At 42.8% G+C, this 23,786-nt stretch overlaps 1 protein-coding gene across 4 annotated transcripts; it reads right to left on the reverse strand.

Moving 5' to 3' along the window:
• Positions 1–4,221: 4,221 nt before the first annotated feature.
• On the reverse strand, positions 4,222–20,856 carry LOC108704571 (golgin subfamily A member 6-like protein 22). Of its 4 annotated transcripts, XM_041585968.1 has the most exons (9): positions 20,469–20,856; positions 18,998–19,135; positions 18,748–18,879; positions 18,346–18,518; positions 17,986–18,248; positions 15,860–16,077; positions 11,135–11,334; positions 10,822–11,027; positions 4,222–10,244 (listed from the first exon to the last, which is right to left on the reverse strand). In XM_041585968.1, the coding sequence occupies exon 9, from the start codon at positions 6,521–6,523 to the stop codon at positions 5,471–5,473; it is 1,053 nt and encodes a 350-aa protein (XP_041441902.1). In that variant the 5' UTR covers positions 6,524–10,244; positions 10,822–11,027; positions 11,135–11,334; positions 15,860–16,077; positions 17,986–18,248; positions 18,346–18,518; positions 18,748–18,879; positions 18,998–19,135; positions 20,469–20,856; the 3' UTR covers positions 4,222–5,470. The 4 variants fall into 4 exon arrangements, with proteins under 4 accessions (XP_041441902.1, XP_041441904.1, XP_041441903.1 ...); XM_041585970.1 differs by lacking the exon at positions 18,748–18,879; XM_041585969.1 differs by lacking the exon at positions 15,860–16,077 and having other exon boundaries at positions 20,469–20,855.
• Positions 20,857–23,786: the final 2,930 nt, after the last annotated feature.

Consider the following 23,786-nt stretch of genomic DNA (forward strand, 5'->3'; position numbering starts at 1 on the left):
GTCAGCACCTTTTGCAGCTGGTTGAGTTGGTCATGGGAGCTGGCAGAGGTGCAGTTACTCTCCGACAGGGCCCCGGTCAGACTCTGCACCTTCTCTTTCAGGGACGTCTCACTCTCCTGAGCCTTGGCCAAGGTGCCAGTCAGCCGATCCACACACAGCTGCAGGGTGCTCACCTTTCCCTCACTGTCCGACAGCTGTCTCTGCAGTCCTTCCATGCGCTGCTGCATCTCTGCTTCCCGGTCAGCAAGAACCAGTTTGTGTCGCTGAAGTTCCCCCTCTAGCCCCCGGCGGGACAGCTCCAGTTTGGTATTTCGGCTTTCAGAGGCATCCAGTACCTCTTTCAGACGCCGCCGCTCATTCTCGTATTTTGCTTCATTGGTTTTGATCTTGTTCAGCTTGTCCTGTTCTGATGTGTTGCTGGATGACATTCCTGAAGTTGTCGGGGAAATGCATTGCACATCTCCTGGGGTGAGACTGCAGCAGATGTCTCCAACATCATTGCCCACTAATACTGGAGCAGGGAGATGATCAAGAATCCCAACTGTATGCTGTATAGGTCCATTACCCACATCCAAACTGACCTGAGCCACTGGAATCTCCTTCTTAGTACCTCCAGGTAGAATAATACAAACAGAACGTCCTGGGAGGACATCAGAGGCAGAGAGCATATGGGGTTCTACTAGGGAAATGTAGGCTCCAGAATCAAGAAATCCTTCAGCCGGTTTACCATTGAGCATTACTGGGATGATATGTTTGGTGCGAGAAATTTGGTCATTCCAGTGGACGCCCAAAATGACATACTCCAATGGCTTGGGTACAAGTGGCCCATGGGTGTGTTGTTGTACTGCTTGAATAGCCTGTTGTTGAGCAGCGGTCACTTCCTGTCTGAGAGAAGTTACTGGACGAGCAACTGCATTATTGGAGGTTCTGGGTGGTTTTGGACACTGTGCAATAAGGTGAGTAGTAGAACCACAGCGAAAACAGCTCTTGTTAAATGTATGATGTGGTTGTGGTGCTGGCCAGACAGGGCAAGGAGTTGAAGAACTTGTCCGTAGTTTTGTTCCCGAATGGATCCCAATAGATGGGAGAGCTGTGGAAGAAATATTACTTCGTCCACGGCGGATTTGGGCCTGCCCTTCCAAGCACTTGTCAGCCAGCCGAGCTGCTTCCTCCAAAGTTTTCGGAGAACGATCCCATATCCATCCCCGAATTTCCGGTAAGCACTTTTCCATGAACTGCTCTAGTAGACACAATTGGCGAAGATCCTGTATTGTCTGAACCTGGCTTGTGTTAACCCATTGGTCGAAGGCTCTCCGCAATTGGTTCCCAAAATCCCAGTATGTATCAGAGGCTATTTTATTTAGAGCGCGAAATGACTGTCGATATGTTTCTGGAGAGATGGCATAATGATTCAACAATACACGTTTCACTTCCTCATAATCAGTGCGCTGGAGATATGGGATCTCTCTATAGATATCACTCGCTTTCCCTCCCAATTTACCAGCAAGTATCTTCGTCCATTCTGCCTTAGGTACAGCGTAATCCTCGCACATAATCTCAAAGATGTGTAGGTACTTATCGATTCCTTCCTGGTAGTTATCAAAAGAGGGAAAGGCAGCATGGGTGAGCTTGACCACAGGTTTGAAATGCTCAGTATTGGGATGCTGCAGTTGTACTGTGTTCACAGCAGAAATGGGAACTCTCTTCATCTGTTCTTCCTGAATAGTCAATTCAAGCAGCTTAAGACGTTCTGAACCAGTGAGATCAGACCCCAGAGCTGTAAGCCTTGACTGATACCTCACCATCGTGGGGTCATTCTCCACCTGACCCACTGCTGCCCCATACATTGACAGCTCATCCTCTCGTTCAGTAATGGTAGCGACTAGTCCACTTACATGTGTCATCTGGGTTGAGGAAGGACCTGCCTGCTCCTCTGTCTGCTCCATCAATAAACTTGCCACATCTGTCAGTCCTGGCTGAGTGACCTTAGTGTGTTGGGCAATAAGAGATGCCATCTGCGCTTTAGTTAGTCCATTACTTTGATTCCACGATTCTTACACAGACCTTTGAGAATAGGAAGATGAAGCTCAGCCAATTCATACTCCATTATATGTGGTTCTGGCAAAAGTCTCTGCATAAAATTATCCCACCGCTGCCACCACTTTCTGTCACGTGAGATACCGTGAATAAACTCCAGCAAAACACAATTGCAGGATGAAAACAAAAACAAACTTCTTTATTTTATAAAAACTCAGGCAACTCCCTTCAACCAAAATCTCCCACTGGAAAATCCAAGCAACCCTAAGTCACCAACTGCTCCTTGTTAGCACCTCTGATTGGCCAGTAAATAAAGTTGGCCCCTACTGGCTGTTGGGCTTCACAGACCCTGACAGAAGATACTGCAACATGGTCTGGCTACTGACACAGGGTCCACGTCACAGATGCCCAATCTACTGTTAGCCCTCCAAGTTCCGAAATTGTCGAATGCAGCCCAAAAATGGATCAACCAAGTAGCCACTGTAGCTCGGTTGGCTATTACTTCCAAATGGAAGTCGCCAACAGTCCCTACGATTCAGGAGGTCATCTCCAGACTCGATATAAATAGGATGTTTGAGGAAATGACTGCTCGAATAACCGATACCCTGCAACACAATGATGTCTGGGGGAACTGGGAGTACTACAAAACCACAATAAATGATGTAACTTAGATTCCCCAATTTTGGATCTTTCGAATGGGTATGGTCATCCCATTAATGGTCTCCATATTTTATTTTGTTTTTTTTTTATTTATCATGTTATTGTGGTATTTTCCGCTATTGTCTTTTTTACCTTTCTCCTTTTTTTTATTTTTCCTTTTTCCTTTTGTTTCTTTATGGTTTTTACCTATCTCTTCTCTCACTAATGTTACAGTATTATGGTAATAGTCTCCGACTGTATTGTTTAAGTAACTGATGAGACTGTTGTACGAAGACAAGCGACATAATGTATCGATTACTTACAATTTACTGTGAAAATTAATAAAAATTGTAAGTTACAAAAAAAAACCCAACCTCAAATCTGGCGATGTTGTTCTTGTGAAAGACTGTCAGTCACAGAGGAATGAATGGCCTTTTGGTCTTGTCACCAAAACAATTTCAACATTGCAGATTGAAGAGTCTGCAAGTTGAGGTCAAAACCTCCAAACAAGGAGTAACAAAATTGTTCCTCAGGCCAATTTGCTGTTATCTCCCGAGGAATAAAGTGGTGGCAATTATAGATACCAGACAGGGAGTGTCATGTCTCCAGCATAAGTGGTCATCATGCGGTTATTTGATTGCTCACTTGTGATTAACTAAATCTGCTGGCCATTTCAGGGATCTATCCAACACCTCCATAAAGCCAGTAATAGCACTACATTTGACTCCCAACATGTGACCTAACACAGTCCCTTGTGGGAGCTAAGACTCCATTTTACAGTCCATGCTGTGGAAGAAGTGTATAGTTTTGCATTCTCCCTTTATGGTACCATGCTGGTAAGGAAATGACTTAAATCAACATTAAGCCACCTTTACAGCTGCCAGCATGCCCAGAGAAATTGCTGCATACATTTCATGCCAGCTAGTGTTTTTGTGTTGCAGTTATATATCTGCATATGTTTCTGCATTATCATTCTTTTTTATTCATTGCATTTCCTTTTATTTGTATTACAGTTTCACCTCTACTCTATTCCACTTGCCTATCCAGTAAAATCTACAGCAGTGATCCCAAACCAGTAGCTTGCAAGCAACATGTTACTCACCAACCCCTTCAATGTTGCTCCCAGTGGCCTCAAAGCAGGTGCTTAGTTTTGAATTTCAGGCTTGGAGGCAAGTTTTAGTTGCTTAAAAATCATGTGTACTGCCAAACAGAGCCTTCTGCAGGCTGACAGTCCACAAAGGGCTACCAAATAGCCAATCACAGCCCTTATTTGGCACCCCAGGAAGTTTTTGCATGCCTGTGTTGCTCCCCAACTATTTTTACTTTTGAATGTGGCTCGTGGGTAAAAATGGTTGGGACCCCTGATCTACAGACTCCGAGCTCAGTCTCTTTATTTGATTGTGGGGAGGTGTAGCTGTATGTTGAACTACACACTGCCCAAGGGTAATACATAGGGAGGACAGAACACCTATGCTTCCATGGTTTTATGATATCTCGCTATACAGGCTATGAGCAAACATAGGGACTGTTCCTGCTGAATTGTGCTTAGTACAGAGGAAATATTTTTATTGATAACTTGCTTCAAATAAACAATACATCCAGAACAAATATACTTTAAAGCAATCAACAAAAATTTGACAAATGATATACTGCAAGGAAGAGAAAAGAAAAGTCAAAGCATTTGGTATTGCAAACAAAGTCTATTCTTCCCCAGGACCCAGCCCATAACAAAAACATTTCACAATAGTGAGACAAAATTTACAATTTATACAAAGCTGAACATATACATTCCAAGCCAAAAGACAGCATTAAAGAAGCAAAAACATTTAAGCATAATGTAACACAGAAGCAAAAAACTCACAAGAGAAAATTTAAATAACCACACCCTTTCAAAGTAGATTGAAACCACCCAAAAGCAAATTTAAACATTAACCCATTACATTCATGAAGAAGAATATAGAGAAAACAATGTAATCTTTTATACATATATACATATTTACATTTGAAAAATCTCCTTTCAATTTGCCGCTTTTATGGGCATTAGGAAATATAAGATTTTGAATCCAACCAAAAGCAATATTTAAACGTAACATCATTCTACCAGGAAACAAAGGCAATTTTGCAAACTCTCCTTCCACTTCTGTTTAATACAGAAGCTTTTCTTTCAATTGGCCACTTTTATGGGCAAACACTTTCTCTTATCAGCTTAAAAGACATTTTTCCAGGTTGAACACTCTTTTCTATATACCAACACAAAGCCTCTTTTACAGGCTTTCCATTTAACCACACAACCAATAAATCATAATAAAAAAGAATAGGCAATAATAATAGCACTAATTATATTAGACCCAATAGAACCAAGAAAATAAAAAGAAAAATTTAACTCAGACAGAAGGATAAAGGATTGGGCTACTCACCTAAAACAGTATGAGCTCAATAATAAAAATACTACTGCTGGAAAATCTGAAGGGGGTGCAAGCAAAGTTTTAGCCCACCACCTAAGAAACATCAGAAAGGAAGCAAGGTGACTCATGGAGGGTAGAAGCAAAAGCCCTGCCACAAAACCCTCCACACTGCCTCCTCCATCCTCTGCCTCTCCAAAAGAAGGCCCGCACAACCACTCCTTCTTAGCCCTATGAAGCTCAGGGAGATGGTTGAGCCTGGTCTCCTGCAAAAATAAAACATCTGCCTCAATTCGGGAGAGCAAAAAGAAGGCCGAATTCCTTGCACTTACAGACTTCACACTAGCAACATTAATAGTTAATTGGTGGGGGGACAGCCATTTACAGAGTGTTTAAGATGTGGCAGTTTCCGCCCTCTTCTTTATCCTTCTGTCATCATCAGAGCATTCTCTTTTGGCCGAAAGACCCAAGGGAAGGCGCTCAGCTTCCTCCAGACTAATGTCTTCCAGCCCTGAACTACCATCAGAGCTGAGGTCCGCATCAAAGTCATCGGCCTTCATGCGCCCCAACTCCATACCTATCTCCTCCTCCCTCTCCACCCTCTCACCCCAGGACAAAGGGGAAAATTTATTAGAAGTGGATATACAGTGGGCCCCTGAGGAAGGCTGTGCCACCCCAGGAGATCCATCCTTACCTCCCACCTGGACCCACTCACTCAACATGACATCACTCCTCTGAGTCTTCTTCCGTGAGCGTTGCGGTCGGCTCCGTTTAACGGGAGGATCTTTCTTTCCGACAATATCCGCATGCTCGCCCTCAGAACAGGAAATCATCCCAAGCACAGTGGGTCCAGGAGGGGACCCACCCTGGACTGACACCTGCCGCCCCCGGCTTGCTTTACCTCCCCTACAAATACCGCTCCTCCGGAAAGGGCTGGACACGGAAGGCCCTGGAAAGGAAAGAATAGGAGAAACAGGAGGCACAGGAGAAACCACAGAAAAATCAGGAGCAACAACATCATCAAGTGACACATTTACCAAGGTATGTAAAGAAGATGGTGGGGAACCCCTGGCCACAGAAGGAACATCTTGGATCCCAACCTCCTCACCCTCAACAGGCACATCCCCAGTCTGCGCTTGAAACTCATCGTTCTTGTGCCACGAAGAGGGACAGTTGCCATGAGCATGGCCAAGCGTTCCGCACAGAATACACCTTATACTCTGTGGGCAGACTTTAGCCACATGGCCTACACCAAGGCACATGGCACACTTAAGCACATCACAGCTGATGCTCAAGTGCCTTGTCGACCCACACTTCCAACAATGATGCGGTTGGCCCGGATAGGAACAGCAAATTAGATCTTTACCAATATATGCGGAATTAGGGATGTGCTGCGTGATATGACCCAGGGAGTGTAACTGTACGTTGACCTTCCACCCTCCCATCCAGATGCCCTTGTAGCCCAGCTCTTTCTCAAGATCCCCCCATCACCTTTCCATAACGACTAAGCCAGACCCTAAGGTCGGCAGGTGGTATAGACTCGTTTTCCAGAATAATATTAACCTCTACCACTGATGGTCTGGAAATTGCCACAGCCTCAAACCCCACAAAGTATTTCTCCTTTGCCCCCCGCCTATAAAGGACCCAGAACTCATCCAGCTCCTGCGGTCGCACAAAGCTAATAGTGTATTCCTGAAATACTGTATTATGTACAAAGCAGTTAAGGTGCTCCGCCCCAAACCCCATGGCTAGAATCTTATCTATTACTTCTGCAGTGCCTGGGGCTGGACCCTCCCCCTTCCATTGGAGCCTAACAACATTCCTCCTTTTACCGGGATCAGAAGAGTACACCCGACCCCTTCTGGGGGGCCCCTCATTAGTACGAGCTTCACCCCTAACCTGGGGACCCTTGGCTTGGGGGCCCTTAGACCTGATTGACCCTTTTAAAGCACCCGCATAACTACCCCCCGTACCAGAGGGACCTGGACTTTCGGGCCCATCCGCGGTCACACCAGTTGCCTCAACATCCATACGTGACTCAGACACAGGAGTAGATTTAAGAGCTGCAGGAGCAGAGGCCACAGAGGCGGAGATAGTAACAGCAGAAATAGAAACCTCAGAAGCAACAGGCTGGGGCGCAGCAGGCACTGTAAATTATCCAGATGATATATCATTAGAGACAGAAGACACATCATTCAGGTCCCCCTCAATAACCGAGGGGGAAGAGACATTCACTAATTGTTTAGAAACAACCGAAACAGAAGCCGACACTAGTGGAGACAAAAGAGTTGGTTCATCAGATTGCATGCAAACATTTGAAATGTTAGACTGCGGGGTACCTGAAAGAACAGCTGACGAGAGTGATACAGTACCCGAGACAGCAGTCCCAGATGCCTCTGCAGGAAATCCTGGGCCCATGGTGATATGTGGCTGAAACTGCAGAGTCGACGGCTTAAGATGGACACTAACAGGACTCCCGGACACGGAATAAATCTTCGGGCTCTCCATTCCAAACTCAGCCCCCTTCCCCTCATGCTGCTGGGCTGCCCTGCTTCGCGGGGACTCCATGCCACTCCCCCGCAACTCCTCACTCCAGATGCAAACAACTGAAGGACGGGACCGGCGCGGACTTCCTCCTTTTGTCTCCTCTGACGCACTTCCGGGTTCCGGTAACGACGGGAACTCCTCCTCTGACGATGTCATCCGCCCGCGATCTTCCCGGGAGCGCCACTGAGCCGTACTAAGCTTTACTGGGTTGAGGCGCACGCTGCACTGCATCATCCTACACGAGGACGCCAAAGCCTTCTGAGAGGACGCCATTTTGGATGTAGCCGTCTCCTCAGCCCCACTCCCGCTCGGCTCCCGGACGAACACCAACTTGCCGCTTTGTAATTTTTTCTCTTTACCCTTCTTTCCCTTAGGGACAACATCGCCAGGATCGATGGCCTCTATCTCATCAGCTGAAAAGACCATCAGGTTGGCACGCAGATGTTCCGGGGACTCAACAGCTCGGATCTCACGGAGCATTCCTGATCCCTCCAGCGAAACCGACCCAGGTGAAGATGTAAGACTCCGGCCACCTTCCTGTCCTCCCACCGGCAACAAGTCTTCCAATGCGTTGGGTTCCTAACAGGCTCCTGCAGCCTCCTCTCCAGACTGAACCACATCACCGGCGTCTGCTTTTGTTTACTTGTCTATCTTTGCCCCCTTCCTTTGCAGAAGGAATCGATCTTCATTGACATAACGCTCCCGCATCGCCCCTACACCCTCACTGAGAAGGGCCAACTCGGCCTTCAGATCCCGGAGATCCTGTTGCCGACGCTGAATTTCAGCCCTTCTCTTGGGACGAGCCAAGCTATTAAGCCTGGAGCATGTAGCCATATTGCTCTTCAATAAAGCTTTAAGCCTCGAAATTTCTTTTTTCTTTTTAAACTCCAACACGGTTAGACCCTTAGCCAGGCTTAGGGCAAAACCCTCATCCCCAGGACTCTTGGCAGGGTCGAACGATACCTCAGTCCCCTGAGATGTAGACAGGGACTGGGAAAAACCAGCCTCGGATAACGGCTGTTGGCTAGGCCGACCCCCAGGGCTCTCATCCCCAGAGGGCCTCACCTTTCCAGGGCTACTTCCACTCATTTCAGGGAAAATGGTGCTTTGAAAACCGAAGTTCAGGAGCTCACTTAGAACCAACTGCTCTCCGCGGCTGCTGGCACCAGACTTGCCCTCCAATAGATCCTCATTAATGGATTTAAAGTGTACTCATTCCAATTACAGGGCCTCGAAAGAGTCCTGTATTGTTATTTTTCGTCACTACCCCCCCGCGTCGGGAGTGGGTAATTTGCGCGCCTGCTGCCTTCCTTGGATGTGGTAGCCGTTTCTCAGGCTCCCTCTCTGGAATCGAACCCTGATTCCTCGTTACCCGTGGTCACCATGGTAGGCGCAGAAAGTACCATCAAAAATGATAGGTCAGATATCTGAATGTATCTTCCTGTCACAGGAACGTGCGACCAGCCTAGAGTCATAAGCATGTTGCCCTTTCTTATAGTGCTCCAATAGGCCCTGCCATTTCCATGGCCTCTTAGTGCCTATCTTACTGCTTATATAGGACCTAGCATTTCCCACAAGCAATGGTCCTAGCTATGGACTTGGCCTCTCTGTACTGGACATGCCAAGACCTGTGTCAAGGGGCCTGTGTAGGCCTCTGTGTACTGGAATTGCCAATACCTAGATATTTCCAGAAACAGTTAATAGCTCAAAAATTACAGATATCCTCATTCTCCACAAATTTAAAAATAACATGTTAATCAAAATTTATTCCATGAAAATTAAAGTGCAAACACAAATTTTTAGCAACAATTAAACAATTCAGTTTTAGCATTCAGTGTAGAAACTTAGAGGTCGGCACAGCTGGTGTAGAGAGTGGCAATTGCTGTTCCTACTGCTATTACAGTAACACCTGAAGGATAATGACATATTGAGTGTATGTGTAGCAATTGGGGCAGGGGCGCCTTTGCAGATTCTTGATTAGTGTGCCAACACTTAAAAGTGCAAAGTCCTGCAAGTTGCAAAGTTTGTGCACATGCACAAAGTTTTAACTTTGGAGGATCTACTCATCAATCTAGGGTAGATCTGCCCCTCCCCGGAGAATGATTTTCTAGTGTCATTTGTGGAATAATTGACCATGGGTCTAAGGTTTGTTTTTTTAGGGGAATGGTTAATTTTCCTCCCGTAAGTAGACGGTAGTTCACTGTAGCAGGGGCAAGGCACATTCTGGGCATTGATGCAGAGTCTTTTATTCCCTCTGTCCAAGAATAAATATAGGTACCCCATCTCATCCTGCTCCACCGACCTCATCAGCCGTTCTCCCTCCTTTGCAGAAATGACCAGGCCATTGTAGTCACAAATATAGTCACCCTTTTAAAAAAAATAAATCCTGGAGGGTCACCATTTTTTGCCTTTTGTCTGGGTCATCCACAACAGCTAGTCCTGGCCACTGCTGAGTGTTGATGAAACTTTTAATTTTTTTGTCTTTGTCATCACTTTTTGACTGGTCTATGGTCTCCCAGTGTAGGATATCCTCCATAGTTGGAACATGCTAAAACCACCCTTGTCACTTCAGGTAGCTGTGGACTTGGCTGGAGGTTGGCTTGTCATGCTTGTAATGTGCTGAAATAAAATTAAAGGGGATCTGTAACATGAAAAAAAATATTCCAAATCCTATTTTATTATGTTAGTCAAGCAAAATACACTTTAATGACACTATATTAATTATTTGAATCTTGTTTTCTTAGGTCTGGGAAATAATAATTATAGCAAGAAGGTCGGAGCCACTTTGTGGATGTTATTAAGGCAAGCTTTCCATCATCTCAGAATCTTGTTTGTGCATCAGAATGGGGGATCCGATGTTCATCTGGCTACACAATTAAATGGTGAAGAGAAAGGGGGAATGTGGGGAGAGCAGTGACATCTAGGAAGTGATTATCTCACCTGCCTCTATGCCTAAGGAGGGGCAGACATTATTTGATTGACATATGAGATTTTTAAATGTGTTTACAACAGATATGAATGCTTTACTGGAAAAAAACATTTGGATTTCATGTTTAATTTTAAAAGGACTTTTAATATACAGCTTTTTATGTCTGGTTAACAGGTCCACTTAAAAGAAAAGTTTGCTCCGCAAATGAAAAAAAGACGTTTTAAGACATTTTAAAAATGACACAAGAGACGCTTAAATGATTCTTACCAATGATGGCATCCATACAGATCTTTGTCTGCTGCCTCCTCCATCTGACATAGCAGTATTTTCCATGTAGTTCTGAAACTGCCTGCCACTGTTTCAACGTTGGGCCATTGGTGTCAGGGCTCAATGGAAACTTGTTCTCTATATGCTTGTATGAGAGCTCTTTCTCTGATGGCTTGTCTTGGCGTGTCTGAAGCACTTCTCCTTCTCTGGAAAGCAAAATCAAGTTCACGTTATAGAAGAATAACAACTTAACAAGACAACAACAACAAAGGCTACTGCCACTGATGATGCTCACTCCATTAGCTAAACTAACCTTGAAGGTTTGGCCCATGTCTTCTGCAGCTCACTCTGATTGCAGCATGCATATACTCTGTGAAGTTGCTCTCATTTAGGTCCAAATCTGCCCTCAGATATCTTTTAATCAGCTCCTAGTCTTTCAAACTGCTGTCACAGATGATGCAATTTTCAAAAATTTGCAGTGTGTCCTACCCGCTTGCCAAACAAGCATCAAGCCTACAGGGGGAAGAATATATTAGCATGTTACATTTGTTTACCAATAACTTTTTTTTTTATAATTCTTTATTTTGAAATTTTTCAAATCAAAGGGTACAGAAAAAAAAAGAGGGTAGATAAATAACAAAATGGGGAAAATAATCGGGTTTGGCCACACAGATTTCGCTTACACTTTAAGGTACATCTTTACATATATTATTTATCTCTTGACCCTTAAATTACAACCCTTAGTGTTATTTGTTTAACTTATCTTTATATTCGATCCATGGGGACCAGATCTTCCAAAATAACTTGCTCTCATTATGATATATAGAAGTTAATTCCTCCATCTCTCTTACAACCTCCACCGCTCTTATCCAATCATTTACTGTGGGGGCTTCTTTAGTCTTCCATTTCTTTGGTATAAGGGACTTTGCAGCTTGTGCCAAATGGAAAGTGAGAATATCCTCTACCATTTTCGAATGTTCTAAGTAGACATTTAGCAGTATAACCGCATAATCCTATAACTTAATTTTTGAAGTAGTTATTTTATTTATATTTTCTAGGACCTGAGTCCAGAAGTTTTTGAGAACTGGGCATGACACCCAAATATGAGTGTGTGAACCCTCTATCCCATTACATCTCCAACATAAGTTTGATATCTGTGGGTTCATTTTATTGAGCTTATCCGGTGTATAGTGCCACCTAGTTATCATTTTGTATATTGCTTCTCTTATTTTCATGCTCTTTGTCATCTTGTCCCCATATTTAAATATTTTTTTCCACGTCCACTCTGATATAGTCATGCCCAGTTCTCTCTCCCAGGATTTACAAAATGTATAACTTTTATTACTCTCTCTATTTAATATCGTCGTGTACATTTTTGATAGGGGTTTATCTAGTTCCTGGTCTTCCTCTATTATTTTTTCCCACTGTGTTAGGGTTCTGTCCCACTCCTTATCTTTATTTATTTGTATAAAGTAATGCAGTTGGTAATATCCCCATAAATCCCTGGGGTGTTTCCCCCACCTCCTTTGTATCACTTCCAATGGAACCAACTTTTTCACTTTAACTAGGTCTTGTATTCTAGTTGGTCTCTCCTCATATTTCTCCCATCTTGAGAATGCTCCCTTTTCCACCCCTGGCGGGAAATTTGGGTTACGACATAATGGTTGTAGTACATAAGGGGTGTTAGTTAGCTGAAATGCGATTTTGTTACTATGCCATGTTTTCAGGGTCGCCTTAATTAGGGGGTGCTAAGAGAGTTCGTCATTTGTTGCCCACTTATCGTCCTACAGTAAGTTTTCTTACGGGTATTTGGACCATGCCTGTTCCATCTCACACCAATCTTTTTTCCCTTTTCTTGTAGTCCAATTCCATATTCTTACTAAATGCACCGACAAGGAGTATAGGTAAGGATCTGGTAGTCCCCTCCCTCCTTCCTCCTTTGTTTCTGCCAGTGTCTTATAACTTATTCGCACATTCTTCCCCCCCATATAAAGTTAGTAATCATTGCTCTCAACGATTTGAAGAAGCTTCGAGGTAGATCAATTGGTAGAGTTTGGAAAAGATATAATGCTTTAGGCAGCACTATCATTTTGATGGCTTGGATTCTCCCAAACCACGAAATCGTAATATTTTTCCACTTGTCAATAGTCTTTTGTAACATAGTTAGGAGTATACCATAGTTATCCTGATAATATCTTTCATGGTCCGCACTTAAATTGACCCCTAAATATTTAATATTACAATCCGACCACTTAAAAGGAAAGTTACTTTTCAATTGAGTAACTTTATCCTTTGCAATGTTAATATTTAGGATCTCTGATTTTGAATAATTAATTCTAAAGTTCGAAGCCTCTCCAAATCGTCCAAACAAGTTGATCACGTTTGGTATTGTTACTAATGGTTTTGTTATATACATCAACAGATCATCTGCGAATGCTGCACTCTTATATTCTTGCCTCTTAATCTGGAGACCCGAAATATCTCTGTTATTTCGAATGTGTGCTAGTAAAACCTCCATCACTAGGAGAAACAAAAGAGGTGATAAAGGGCAACCCTGACATGTACCATTATATATCTGAACCCTCTGTGAGAGGATGCCATTAACTTTTATTTGTTTATCATATAATGCCATTATTCTATTTCTAAATTGATCCCGAAATCCTAAATTTATCAAAGTTTTTTCTAGAAATACCCAAGAAATTCTATCAAACGCTTTTTCTGCATCTGTCGTTAGCAAGCATAATGGGGTATGTGTTTTTTTTGCATAGTAAATTGCCGAAATTGTTTTTGTTATGTTGTCTTTTGCTTCCCTTTTAGGTACAAAACCTGCTTGATCTGGATGTATCAGGGAGAGTAAGTATTGTTTCATTCTCTTTCCTAATATTTGAGCATATAATTTCATATCGATATTAATTAAGGATATAGGCCTGTAGCTTGTACATAGCTGCGGGTCTTTATCCTGTTTGGGTATTATAGTTATTAATGCTTCTTGAGCCTGTGAATGAAATTTATTCTTGTCTGATATTGAGTTAAAGTATTTATATAGCAGAGGTGATATATCTTCCTTGAATGTTTTATAAAAGGAAGCTATATAGCCATCTGGTCCTGGACTTTTCCCATTTGATAGGCTTTCTATACCTTCTTCTATTTCTTTATAGGAGAATGGTAATTCTAAATCTATAGCTTGTTCATGCGATAGGGGTTTTAAATTAGCTTCTTTGATAAATCTTTCTATTATTTCCAAATTTTTTAGTGGAGCTTTGTTGTTTTGTATTTTATATAATGATTGATAATATTCCTCAAATGCTGTTACTATTCCTTTGGTATCATAGTGGATTATATTTTTAGCATTTTTAATGGCTGTAATATTGTTGTGAGATTGTGATGTTTTTAAGATTCTCACAAAATATTTATTGCATTTATCTCCAAATTCATACATGTTTTGTTTTGTTCTCAAGTAAGCCTTTTTCACTTTCTGATTTGTTAATGACTTCAACTGTGCTCTTTTTTCCTCTAAGATTTTAAATGTTTTAATTGCTAGAGACTCTTTATGGGCTTGTTCCAATTGGGTTATTTCCTTTATTACATTTCTAATCTCTTCTTCCCTTTTTTTTTCCAGATTTGCTCCCAATGATATCAAGTGACTCCTCAATACACATTTAAGAGTTTCCCATAAAGTCGCCGGGGTGATATCTTCCGTATTATTATTTTCTACAATTTGGTTTATCCATGTGTGTATTATATCTCTATTTTCCTCTTTGTGTAATAAATATTCATTTAGTCTCCAGTTAAATTCTATCTTCGCTATCTCTGGTATCCTATAATTTGCTATTATTGGAGAATGATCTGATAATGTAGATATTGCTATTTCTGATTTTGTAAACAAATGAGCCCATTGTTGTGAAGCCATTATATAATCAATTCTGGAATAAACTTGGTATTTTTTTGAGAAATGTGTGTAGTCCTTTTTTTCCGGGTTAATAATCCTCCATATATCTACTAAATATAAATCAGCTAATGCTTTTTTTACCCTTTTCAAATTTTTATATGAGATGTTAGTTTTTCCCGAAGAAGAATCGGACAAGGGATTTAGCATTATATTAAAGTCGCCCCCAATATAATTAGTCCTTCCCCAAAATTTTCAAGCTCTCGTAAAACATTCAGAACGAATTGTATTTGTTTACTGTTTGGGGCATATATATTTGCAATCGTACATTTCTGAGTTGCTAATTTGCCCTTAACTAAAACAAACCTTCCCTCCGTATCTACTTTATAGTCTATTAATTGGAATGGTAGGTCTTTATGAATTAATGTCATTACCCCAGTTGCTTTCTTCCCTGGGTTGTTACTCATGTATATGTGTGGGAAATTTTTTAACTTTAACTGTGGCATATGATTCTGTTTGAAGTGGGTTTCCTGCAGCATGACTATTTTAGCCTTATATTTCTTACATTCAAAGAAAACCTTAGCTCTTTTAATTGGTTCATTAATCCTGTTAACATTTAGAGATAGAATTTTACATTCCATATTAGCCGCTTCAGTCATAGAATATGTCTAGAATTAACCCTATTATGGCCTTATCCCTCTGATTATCTACACAGGTTGATATACCTTGGTTGTTTAATATCTTATATACTTTGTGGTTTACCCGAAAAAATTAAAAAAAAGAAAGGGGAAAAAAGACAGCACAATAAAACAAAAGAAAAACAAACATATACAACACCTCAACCTCTGACCTCCACACATAACAACAATATTTACGCCGCGTCATCATCCTGGGTATCTCTCCCCATGACTGACCGTTAAACCTTGCGGCTCTCGTGGTGTTACCACTATTTTGGATGGTTTTGGCCACCCGAACAACATGAGATGGCGTGGTGACTCAACCTCTTGTGCCCTCTCCCACCCCCTCCCGCGAGCCCCTGCCTCCCCCCTCCTCCTCCTTCCCTTTCTCCCCCAGCTCTCCCCGTCCCCCCCACAAACTTGCATAAACAATGTCATTATTCTACAGAAGTGCATAATGTCTCGTATTTCATACGTTCATACGATACCCGTCTTCATCCTCCTTGGATACTTTTTAAGGTTCATTGCTCTTGCTTGCTTCTTGGTCTTCTCAACATGTCCTCAGATTATAGAAGAGGGGAGAGGGTGGAAAGTGGGGAGAGAGAAAGGAAGAAAAAAAAAAAAGGAAGAAAAAAAAAAAGGGAGGGAGGGAGGAAGGAGGGGGGGGGGTCCGGGTCAAAAATAGTCAGGGACCTAAAAAAAAATAGGAAGGGATAAGCCCTTAGGAGAATAGATATAAGGAAGCAAACAAAAGAGAAAAGACAAAAGTTTGGCCATTTAATTTCCTGCTCAATTCTATCCTTTAGTTAGCCTTTAAAGGTGAAACTTTTCTTGACTCTGTAATCTTTGTCCAATCCTTCTGGTCGCTCCAATTCAGACCCCAGTGTTGGTAATTCTCTTCCGGCCAATTCGTTAATTTAATCTCTGGTAGTCCCAATTTTTTGAGAAAATTGTCCAAGTCCAATGGGGTGCGGAGTATTGCCCAAGTCCCTTCTTTTTGTACTCTCAGTGAGAAGGGAAACCCCCATCTATAGAGGATCTTTCTCTCCCTCAATACTTCTGTAACAGGTTTCAGTGCCTTTCTTTTCCATAGTGTCGATTTTGCCAAATCTTGGTAGAATATAATGGTATTATCTTCGTATATAATATTGTCCACTTCTTTGGCTTTCCTCAATATTTCTTCCTTAATAGCGTAGCTCATCAGACAACATAATATATCTCTAGGCTCGTCTTGGGGTACCCTGTTAGGTTTCTGAATTCTGTGTGCTCTTTCTATCTGTATTTCTGTCACTTTATCTTTGTCCTTGTTCAGTATGTTATTGAAGATCTGTTGCAAAAAAGTCTTTATATCTTCATTCTGTATTGACTCTGGAACCCCTCTGATTCTTATATTTTTCCTCCTGTTTCTGTTTTCCTGGTCCTCCATCTTCCTCGAGATGTCCGCCATCTTTTTTTCCTGTTCTTGTATTTTTGCATATATAGACTTTTGATTAGCCTGTAGTTCTCTTACTTTATCCTCCAGGTCGTCCGTTCTTTCAGCTAGATCAGCTATATCTTGTTTAATTCCTTTTATATCTTCCCTAATCGGGATTGTCACTTCAAGTAGCATTTCTCTAATCTCAGTTTTAGTCGGTAAATTGGCAATTTTCGCATATATATCTCCACTGTCCCCCTCACCTTCGCTTTCTGAGTCCCCTTGGACTCTCATGGCTCCAGTCGCTCCTGCCGTATGTTCTTCCCGGTTACTGCGGGTCGGTACCAACTTTAGTGGGTCTGCTTGACCTTTTGTTTTCCGACTAAAGAGCGGTGCTATTTCTGTCTGGCTGGGTTGGGGGCTTTTGGAGACCATTTTTATCTTCTCTTTGATCCCCTCTAACTCCTCGCGGTTCTGCTTGTGTGTCCTGCCCATAGTCGCCGTTATATATATATATTTTTTTGTTAATATAATGCGCCACTAGCTCCACAGGCCTCACTAGGCCTCCAAACAGACAGAGATATGCTTCCCTTTGGGCAGGATCCTCCACGCGTACCTTCACCCCTCCCCCTTGCACAGACACAGCTACCTTACTTGCTCCGCGACTGGCTCACAATCCTCCCGATAGCTGCTTTGTGGAGGTTCCTTGCAGGGGTCTCTCCCCTCCGCCCACTCCCTCCGAGGGCCGCCGGTTGACTTCCGGCTGATCAGCTGACCGTGCACCGCTGAGTCTCCGCTGGTCGCGCTGATCATGCACCTCCGCCGGATAATACCGCCGCATCTGCTGCTGGATGTCACACAAGGTGAGGGGATTTGCGAGTCTCTGCCAAATATCGTTCTGTAGCGGTCTATAGCGGTCTTGCGCCTGTCTTTTCCTCCTTCCGTGATTTAACCCCTGGTTTTCCTCTTGTCTTTACCGTGCTCCCTTAGCTATTTGCCACGGAAGACCTTTTCAGGGCCCGCTCATGGTTAGCGGTGAGAGCGCTGCTCGAGGTTTACGCCGCCATGTTACTCTTAGGCTCCACCCCGACATGTCTCGATCTGTTTACCAATAACTTGAGTGACCATTACTACTATCAGATGATAGAGGGCATTGAGGAAATATTCCCAGTAGAAAAATAACTTACTTTTTTTGGAATCTGCGGACATCAGTTGTTGGGTTTTGGGTTTTTCTCCTTTACTGGAGACAAAAAAGTATCCATTGTCTTCTTTTGTGCTCCTCTTAACAAATGTTGGTCAGACTCTTCTGAAAAAAAAAGGTGTTAAACCACATCTCTTCAACCTCTTGGAGGACTATGATGTGCTGTGCTGCAGCCTTCATCCTTATAACAGCTGCTACGCTGCCTGTAGAGTTATTCTGATATTGTGTCATCTCCAGCCACTGTTGAACCTATTAAAAAGAAAAAGAAAAAAAAAGTGCTTTAACCGATCAGTTGAACTCTGCCCAGTGTGAGATATTATTAACTTTTGCAGATAACAGCACTCACAGTAATTTTCTGAACAACACTTGGTCTCTTTAGGTGCTGCAAATTCAATAGTGATTCTAAGTAGAACAGCATCGACGATGTCCCTCTCTTCTAAGTCAATCCTGGCATTGGCCCGATCAATTAGCTCCACTAAATATATGTGTGCCATAGTTAGCACGTCCTGGCACTCCCTTCTGTAAAAAGAGAAATGCAAAAGGCAAATTTAGTACACAGGTTTACAATCAGCCTGCTCGGGCATTCCCTATACCATAACACCTACAGTTATTCAGACTTTTCCTTATAGCAAGAGGATTTCTGGACCTCCATCATACTTTTTAAAACTGTTTGAATTGACCCACACAGAGATGGATCCTCTTCCAACAGTTGAACCTCTGAGGTGATGTAACTAACACATTTCTTTACCCCGCCTATGTAGTTCCGTGCTGTCGCCTTGCTGGCTGAAGAAACTCCAATTTCACAAACAACTGCATGCTCCTCTCAACGTTGTGTATGCAGCTAAATGAAGCTTCATTTGGGTTTACGAAGTGCAGCCATCTTGATACATTATCGACCCAAAGGTAGAAGGTTAGAATAAGGTTATTTGTCTGTGAAATCATCTGTCATTTAAAGTTAGAATTAAAATCAGTAACAACATTTCAGTATTAAACAGTACCTCAAGTTTGATTCCTGATTTGGCCTATTTCTTCTCCAGGTACCTTCTGAATGCTTGGAGCCATGGTGAATTAGCTGACTTTTGTGGAGTCCTGCCTCCTCCATAATCTTTTTAGTAGAAATCTTGCTGGCAGATGTGCTAGGAGACAAAAAGAGAGAGGGGAAACATGTAAATATGATATAATGCATGACCCTGATAAACTGCATCCCTCACTGGATTCTCAATGGCTTCCTCGCCTTCAATGGGCTTTTCACGAATGAACCATCCATTGGACTTTAAAAATTGACAAAGAAATGTAATGATTGCTCTGAATCAGCTCCAGCCTTCAGCTGCTCGTAATGCACGACATCGAGGTTGCTCACCAACATCCTCATTTTGGCCCTTGATTCCTCTACAAGGGTGGCAGCTTTTTTGTGGGCAGCTTTCTGGCCCAAGGCCCTCATACCCTCTCTTCTCCTATTCTAACTTCTAGAATTCCTAACTCATGGGGTATCCACGGGGGCCCTATCCCCTCTAACCTCCTCGTTGGGGCATTGAGAGGCCCTTACTAAATTTCCTGTCTCACGTACCTAGTGCCTGCTCAACTTAAATCTTACTACCTTAGCCTGCCACTACTGTCTGTCTTTTGTTCTTACCGGGCCTCTCTATCTGGATCTTCTTTCTTGACAGTTCTTTCCCATCACAAGACACTTAACCCTGGGTGTTGCTCCCTTTTTTACCCCTAGTGGCAGGGGAAATAATTACACTTGTACTTTTGTTACACTTGCCTGCCATCTAGTGGCCATGTACCCACATTACACTTATTCTGCACACACATTTTGTTCACCTCCTTACAAGTGCAAAAGGAAATTATATACAAAACCAAAAGCAACAAATGGCAATTAAAGTATATGTAGTGCACCCGTAGGTGTTGGAAGTAGAAGGTATGAGTCTGCTTTCCTTAACCTGGTGACATCCCAAGACCCCAGTAACCAGGCACACAAGATGGCAGTGCAACAGGCACAACCTGACTTTATTAAACAGCTGCAGCTGTAAGAGAGAGTTGGTTACAATATTAACAATAGTAGGACAATTGGTTTACTGCTAACACTGCAGTAACTATTACAATTCACCAAAACAGCACCTGTAAAACCCTTCCTCCTGAAACCATTGTGTACCGATTACTGGGTTGAAAGTACTAGATGGGCTGTAAATAGCACAGCAGTCTAAATGAATGGCAAATTCCACTTTAGGTTGCTGCTGAACTATGCAACTGGATTATCTACCTGGATGTAACCACAATAAAGAACTGGTGATATGTCCCTTGGTAAGGGTATAGATGATGCTCCCTCTGGTGCTGTTGGAAGTGTGCAGCAATGCTGTCAGCTCTCCTTGCACAATATGTCTCACCCTCCAATGGACTAGCTGGATAATGTCTGTTTTATAACTCCCAATGTTCCTTAAACTAGTACCACAAGGGTTAATAACTTACAGTTGACAAGGAATCTTGCTTCTCTCCACACTGTAGCTTTCATCTTATGAAGATGGCTGACTGTTGTACTCCTGGTTTACAATGGGTGCTGACAACAAAACTTCCTCCAGGGAACAGCATCACACAGCTTCAAGCAGGCTGCACAGTGTTCTTTCCTTGCAGGTCAATAGCAGTCTCTCTCTCTCTGGCTGGTCACTCAGCAGGCTGGAACACAAACTACCAGTCTCTAGATCTCCCAGCACATCTCTCCATGCTGTTTGGTTTCTCCTCCTCTTGTCCCAGGCTGATTGCTCTTCCTGTTCCTGGCTCTGGGGGCAGGGCACAGACTGTCTCCTTTATCATTGGCTGGAGAAAATCCCTTCCTTCCTCCAGGCTGAAGCATTAACTAGTTCCTCTGTACTGTAGTGGAAAGCACAGGGGACTACATTACCCAGCAGTCTTACAGGTACAAACATTAAGTGTGCTACACTCACCCCCCTCTTTATAAATGTCACGTCCTCATGACAGCATTTGGAACATATGTAACAATATGCAGACAGAGAATAAAGCATGGCAATATATATGCTAACATCAGCCTATGAGCAAACTTAGGGGGCTGTTCCTGCTGAATTGTGCTTAGTACAGGGGAATACCTATGCTGCCATAGTTTTATGGGATCTCTCTGTACAGGCTATGAGCAAACTTAGGGGACTGTTCCTGCTGAATTGTGCTTAGTACAGAGGAATACCTATGCTGCCATAGTTTTATGTGATCTCTCTGTACAGACTATGAGCAAACTTAGGGGCTGTTCCTGCTGAATTGTGCTTAGTACAGGGGAATACCTATGCTGCCATAGTTTTATGGGATCTCTCTGTACAGGCTATGAGCAAACTTAGGGGCTGTTCCTGCTGAATTGTGCTTAGTACAGAGGAATACCTATGCTGCCATAGTTTTATGGGATCTCTCTGTACAGACTATGAACAAACTTAGGGGACTGTTCCTGCTGAATTGTGCTTAGTACAGGTGAATACCTATGCTGCCATAGTTTTATGGGATCTCTCTGTACAGGCTATGAGCAAACTTAGGGGGCTGTTCCTGCAGAATTGTGCTTAGTACAGGGGAATATGTATGCTGCCACAGTTTTATGGGATCTCTCTGTACAGGCTTTGAGCAAACTTAGGGGCTGTTCCTGCTGAATTGTGCTTAGTACAGGTGAATACCTATGCTGCCATAGTTTTATGGGATCTCTCTGTACAGGCTATGAGCAAACTTAGGGGGCTGTTCCTGCTGAATTGTGCTTAGTACAGGTAAATACCTATGCTGCAATAGGCTGCATTGCAATATGCTGCATTGGATCTAAATACAGCCCTGGCCCCAAGTGACATCTCGGTGTCCCAAAGCTGAGTTTGACTAGAAGATGAAGCCAAAGGATCCTGGCCCTAGGTCTATGCCTGGTCAATAAAAAATGGGTAGAGATCAGCAAGCTCAAGTCTTTGATAAAGCTATGAGTGTTTGTAGTCCAGGAGAAGAGAGTGTCCCTGGGGAAAAAGACCCAGGCTGCTGGATGCTCATCTAGGCCTGAGGTGAGGCCCCAAGCAGGGCCCTATTTGTATATAGGCCCCCAGGGCCTGTGCCTAGGGCAGCAGGGTTTTAGGGGTGGTCCTCTGTACTTTGTGTGTATGGAGAGTGAATTTCCAGCATTGCAAGAAACATCTAGCATGCAAGGGTTAATCCAAAATCCCAGAGGGAGGGGGAGGAATCTATAGATCCACCTGCTGCTGCACGGGTGAAACATTCAAAACAGGTGTAAAATCTTTCAGATAATGAGAAGTTCCAGAAGCGAGTGAGTGAGGCTAAGGTTCCTGGGTCCAGCAGTGAGGTGGCAGCAGGCAATTATTGGAGAGGTCCCACAAGAAGCTACTACTCTGAAGGTTAGTATGCCTCCCTTAATCCAGTACCTGTGAGTGGTGGGGGAGTGTGTGAACAGAATGAAGGTGAGGTGGTTACTGATGTGGTATTGGTGGGTGAGCAAGAGGATGTGGTGAAAGTACCAGTGTGTGGCGACGGGATGTCAGGCAAGTGCATTGTGGTACAAGTAGAAATGCATGCTGAAAATCTGGGGGGAGTATGGGCTAGTTAAGTGTGTGGGGCCCTGTACGTGTAACCCCTGTGCTGCGATGAATGCAGGGTGTGTGGTGGAGGATGTTGGGGTATCCATGTACTAGAGGAAGGGGTGCAGCAAACAAAGGTGGCTAAAATGGTAAAAGAATCCTCAGAGGTTGTAAAAATTGCTAAAGGAGTGTTACTGTATCAAATGCTTTAGCAAAGTCTTAAGTAAATCATATCCACTGCCATCCCAGAATCCAGGTCCCTACTTACCTTCTCATAAAAAGAAATTAAGTTAGTCTGGCAAGATCTATTATGCATAAAACCATGCTGGCACAAACTCATAGTATTATGATTTGCTATGAAGTCCAGTAGCTTATCCTTTATTAACCCTTCGAAAAGCTTTCCTACCACTGATGTCAGACTAACTGGTTTTGAGGCTGTGAACAGGATCCTGTTTTAAATAGCGCCACCACATTCGTAATTCACCAATCTCTCTGCACTATGCCCGACCTCCAAGAATCCTGAAAAATTAAAGTAAAGCAAAGAGGTTTGGCAATCATAGAGTTGAGCTCGCTAAGTACCCTGTGATGAATACCATCTGGCCCGACCTTTGTTTATCTTTCATGTTCTATTCTCTTTTGAATTCCCTCATGTGTGAACTTTGCATCATTAGTTGTATTACTAGAATTGGGACTATCAAGAAGGAAACCTTCATTAATTGGTTCCTCAAATATGTAGACAGAGTAAAAATATGTATTCAGAATCTGCACTCAACCAGCTGACCCCCCCCTCTGATAAAAAGGTCCCACCCTTTACTGCTTCTTTCTTTTACTATTAAATATTTAAAAAACTATTTTGGATTCTTTTTACTGCTTGTTGCAATATCTTTTTCCATATCAATTTTAGCTTGCCTTATATCTTTTTTGCATGATTTATTGGCCTCCTTGTACCTTATAAATGATTCGGCTGTCCCAGCTAACTTGAAAGCCTTAAAAGGACGTCTTTTCTTACCCACCTCAACACCAACACTTCTATTGAACCAAAAAGATTTTGCTTTGCAACGACGTTCCTTGCTTACAAGGGGAATATACTGATATGTATATTTATTGAGGAGCATTGTAAATAAAGACTTTTTGTTCTGTGTGTAACCTTGTCAAAAAACTTTTCCCACTTAATATGTCGCTGAGATGCCCTTATACTGTCAAAGTTTGCACGTCTGAAATTTAGTGT

This window comes from Xenopus laevis, chromosome 3L (assembly GCF_017654675.1).
Source record: "Xenopus laevis strain J_2021 chromosome 3L, Xenopus_laevis_v10.1, whole genome shotgun sequence".
Lineage (NCBI taxonomy): Eukaryota > Metazoa > Chordata > Amphibia > Anura > Pipidae > Xenopus > Xenopus laevis.